The sequence below is a fragment of the Porites lutea genome, chromosome 12 (assembly GCF_958299795.1).
Source record: "Porites lutea chromosome 12, jaPorLute2.1, whole genome shotgun sequence".
Lineage (NCBI taxonomy): Eukaryota > Metazoa > Cnidaria > Anthozoa > Scleractinia > Poritidae > Porites > Porites lutea.
Genome location: NC_133212.1, coordinates 2,726,363 through 2,731,027, shown reverse-complemented (window position 1 = coordinate 2,731,027; position 4,665 = coordinate 2,726,363). Strand labels below are relative to the sequence as shown.

Here is a 4,665-nt window from a genome sequence, read left to right as displayed (position 1 = left end):
AGTTATTTTCATCCTTGCAGTCCACTGAACTCTCAGAAGAGTGATCTGGCACGAATTCCGATCTTTTGGATCAGAGATCGCATTTAATTTATGTTTCAAATCACAGCGTTTCTGTTTTGCATTAGTGAGACGTAAAAGGGTTTCCAGTTCCACTGTTTTCAGCTGAAAACCGAGAATAAAACTCCCTGATATTGGCGCGGCTGACAAAAAGTCTGTACTCTGGCAATGATTAAATTAAGTTACTACAAAATAGATTTTATAAAGTGCTTACTAACTGAACTTCTTGCCGTGTAATTTTGGTGTGAAATATTGATTTTTACAGACCAATATTCCTCTTAATTCAATTGGGATTATAAATTATACCTATACCTTTATTGAAAAACAAAATACGGTCAAATTTCACTTTCCAAGCTGTTCACAAGAATAATTTGCTAATTTAAGAAACACATTCTGTCAAAGCCAACTCAAAGCCAAGATTTAAGTAACAGTCTAACAATAAGGTTGAAATATAATCCCCTTATTTCCCTATATATATGTGAGTCAGATCGTGTGAAGCCATTTGAACCCGAAGACAAATGATGGCGACTGCAGGGAAAACTGAGGATCTTCACGGTATCTTCAAGATGTTAGGAGATCGAGGACAAGAGGGTGAATGTTGGAAGAAATACACTGAAAATGTATTGGTGAACGTGTGCCACCTGATACCGGAATATCTCAACCATGCCCAGCTTGACAATTGCTTCCTGTTTCGACCTTATGGAAGCGCCGTGGAAGACTTGAAGAGCTTAGCAGCCGATGATGTTGGAGATCTGGATATTGTGATCACCTCCAAATCGGAAGATTTGTTGATTCACGACGAAATGATCGAATATTTACCCCAGCACCCTCTGCATGTTAGAATTAAAGGAAGGGATCATCCTCTCTTACAGTCCTGTCTTGTGGAAGACACGCCTTACGTCGCCACTTCAGCCATCAAGAATTTGCATCCCTTAATTTACGGAAAATCAGCATCCTATTGGTTTAAGCTTATCGATAGCTTTTGTCAGGCTGCAAGTCGAGGGAAATCGGGCCAAGATGTCGATGCGGAATTTAAAAACAAAGAGGCCCGCCCGGCTGCTCAGGTGGAATACACGCAATGGTTTGGTCCTCTTTCTGGAAGGATGGAACCTGACATGTCTGAGTTGGACCCTACCGAATATGAATGGCTTATTCACTATTTTTTAGCGGCCAAAGGACTTAAATACACAAAAGAGATGGCTGAAATTTTCTACGAGTACATAGCATTTGTTAATGAGAGTAAGACGTCCTGGCGTGAAAAGGGTCTCTTTGACGATCCAAGGGCCTTGATGCTAGACATGTTATCAAGCGATCGCGGTTGGCACCTCTTGACAAAATTTCTCGAAATGCAAAAAAAGCTAACACAAAACGAAAGCAAAGGGAGTGGAGATTTCAGCCAAAAAACTGCCAAGGAATTAAAAGCCATCGTAGATCAATCAAAAGCGGGAGGTTTAGCAGAACTGTGTCAGGCCATGTCAAAGGAAGTAACTGAACTACTTTTAAAGAAGGACGAAGAAAGGAGAAGAAAGGATTGGACCGGCGACAGCGAAACTGGTGAGAGTGAGACGGCTGACACAGAACAACAGCCCTTATCAGAAAAAGGCAAACTAAGCCATCTGCAGTTTATGAACGACATTGAAACAGAGATCAGCGTCCTTGTCGACCATTTGTTGGGATTGGATAAAGAAAGAGAGGGTCCGTGGAGGGAAAAAGATGTACGGGGAGCTGAAAATGAACCAATTGCGGGTGGATTGGATTTCGTCCCCGCTCTCAGGTGCACCGGATGGCCGCAGGTTGCACGAGATTGGCTCAAACGAGAACGAAAATGGCCTTCCCATCACGTGGTCGACAAAGTTGTTCACGACGGCTTCCATTTAGTGGTAAAGCCTCCAAAAGATGGCGGAAATCCAAAATGTGACTTCAGGATTGCCTTTAACCATGCAGAATACCTGTTAAGCCAAGCGATGAATGACATCCAGCGTGAGTGTTACCGATGCCTGAAGAAATTTCATCGTGCCTTTCTCAAGGATCCAAAGAGTTTGCTGACATTTCACTTGAAGAACCTACTTCTGCAAACAATCGAGGAAACCGGTGCCGAACTGTGGATCGAAAGTAACCGAGTCGAGTGCGTGGAGAAGCTGTTAACAAACCTCCTAGAAGCTCTCAGAAAGAAAGAATTGCCGCACTTCTTTGTAAGATCTTACAACTTATTTGGTGTTGACTACGTGGATGATCCCGAGATTCTTGAGACACTGGCAAGAAAAGTTGAGGCGATTTTGGAAAATACGATGCAGTTCGCGAAGGAGTTGATTCAGAAGGAGGCGCTTTCAAATCAAGCAACACTAACTAAAGAGGAAAGCAATTTAGGCAGCAAACCAAAGGCCAAAACGGCTTCAGAACAAGGATATGGGCAGGAAGCGGAAGCACTCAAGGACGACACCAATTCAGTAACCATCGCAGGACCAAGCAATCGCTTTCACGATTTGAAAGATGAATATCTGGGTATAAGCCTACAGGTGATCAGTTTAGCTTTCGACGCCCATTTCGAAACTATAGAAGCTCTCGAATCTGTCGAAAAAACCTTAGTTTGGGATGTCAAGGAAATGATCGCAAAGCACAACTTAGACGATATGGAGCTCAAGGAGGTGCTTGAAGGGTTGTGGGATGCGATCTACTTAAAGGTCCGGCTGAATCCTGAGCCGAACATGAGACACCGTATGCTTGATGCAATCAGAGGTGTGGTTGAAACGATGAAATACGTAATGAGGCAAGAGGAATTCCAAGCAGGGAACCTGGAAGCCCTGGCTGGAAAAATATATAATCCAGGCTCTGAAGATCCTTTCGACTTTAACAACCTGTGGCCAGCTGGCATAATGAACGATGCTTTCATGGAATTTATGAACAATGGTTTTACTCCATGAACTGCGCATGCTTAAACTCAGGGTGTTAGCCTAGACAAGGACATTCCATTGGACTCAAGTGATGTTTACGCAGACATCGATATCATTGCGGACTTTGCTTTTAAATACAGTGCTGACAATTATGTCGGTTTCGAACGTTTTTATGAAATCAACCACGAGATTTTCAGTTTATATTGCGCTTAAAAAAATGTAAATATAAAAAAAAATTGGAGCGCGTTATTTAAATTTTCTACTGACCCAAGTTTACAAGAATTTCACAGTTTCATCTTTAGAATTAAAATAACTTGAAACTATAAAACACTTTTAGTGGACAAACTTAAGCTTCTCTAAAAGGGTACCGTAGTTATCGAATTACAGACTGAGGTAAACGCCAAAATCGTCAAAGTTTGGCTGTCGAAAGAAACAGTTGAAGGAGCTAGGAGGAGTTGAGCCGGGGACTGCTTTAGATGGACAATAGTTAAACCCTGTTCGCACCATACGCAATTTTTGTTTTTTGTTTTGCCAAAACAAGTTGTATTTGTCAACAGGAAGCCCGTTCAAGTGCAAACGATTTTTTTGACCTACCAAAATTTTCTCAACTGTCACTAAACTTGAAAGATGCCGTCGAGAATATTTGGAGGCCTACAATTTTTTATCAGACAACAAAAGTCCTTTGGTTCGTGACAGCTTTCCTTCGTCGGGTCATCAGTATTTCGCGAACATGACCAATTACAGAATTAGAGTTCCTCACCGGCTTTTATTGACATTTCTGGTTATACCAAAAATTTCGTTGCATATCTCAGATGCGAACAAGGTTGCAAAAACGAAAGATTGGTGATTACAAAATTTTGTGCAGACGCTAAACTCTAATTTTCGTCGTATTATTGCGAACAGGGCCTGATCTTCATTAACTGGTCTTAATTTAGTAGCCTGACGTTATCAGTTAGTGGGGTGCGTCAGACCGGAAGAAATTTTGATGTTTTGTTTGTTCTTGCAAAGCAGGCGAAAAACATGGACTACCGTATTTATTCGAATAAGCGCTCAACCTCGAATTAGCGCCCACCTCGAATAAGCGCTCATCCTAAAGGCAGAAAAAGTTAATAAGCGCCCACCCCACCCCACCCCCCTTTCCCCTTCCACCACCAAAAAATTGAAAAAGTACTAACAAGAGACTTCCCTGAAGACGGAGTTTTCTTCAGAGTATTTTACAGAAACCTTGCTTTGTTTCATCTTCGAGTTTTGTCATTACCATTTATTGTTTTGTTGCAAAATAAACATACTACAATTGCTGAAAATGTTGAAAATTTAATAAGCGCCCACCTGGAACAAGCGCCCACTCTCAAGGTCCAAAAATTTAATAAGCACCCAGGGCGGTTAATCGAATAAATACGGTAATATTATTAACAATGATTTCGTCACTGCCCTTGGGCGGATTTAGGGATAGTCCTAGGGGATAGCACCCCCCCCCCCCCCCCCTCCCCACTGCCTTCTTCCTTGAAATTTTGTATCATTTTTATAGAATTCTCAGTAAAATAAGTAGTAAATTATAAAATTCTGAATTTTCTGGATCAACAAATTATTAATTACAAATTAAAACAAAAACTTTCGGTTTTCAAAATATCAGCTGCCAAAACAATGTTACTATGTCTTTTGGCAGAACCTACACAATTTTTTTGGAGTGTTTTGTAAAAATCTGTTTGAAAAGATG

At 41.2% G+C, this 4,665-nt stretch overlaps 1 protein-coding gene across 1 annotated transcript; it reads left to right on the top strand.

Annotated features, from left to right (window-relative positions):
• Positions 1-573: 573 nt before the first annotated feature.
• On the top strand, positions 574-3,297 carry LOC140921967 (uncharacterized). Its single transcript, XM_073371977.1, has one exon. It carries the CDS (start codon positions 576-578, stop codon positions 2,976-2,978), a length of 2,403 nt encoding a protein of 800 aa, XP_073228078.1. The 5' UTR covers positions 574-575; the 3' UTR covers positions 2,979-3,297.
• The last annotated feature ends 1,368 nt before the right edge of the window (positions 3,298-4,665 follow it).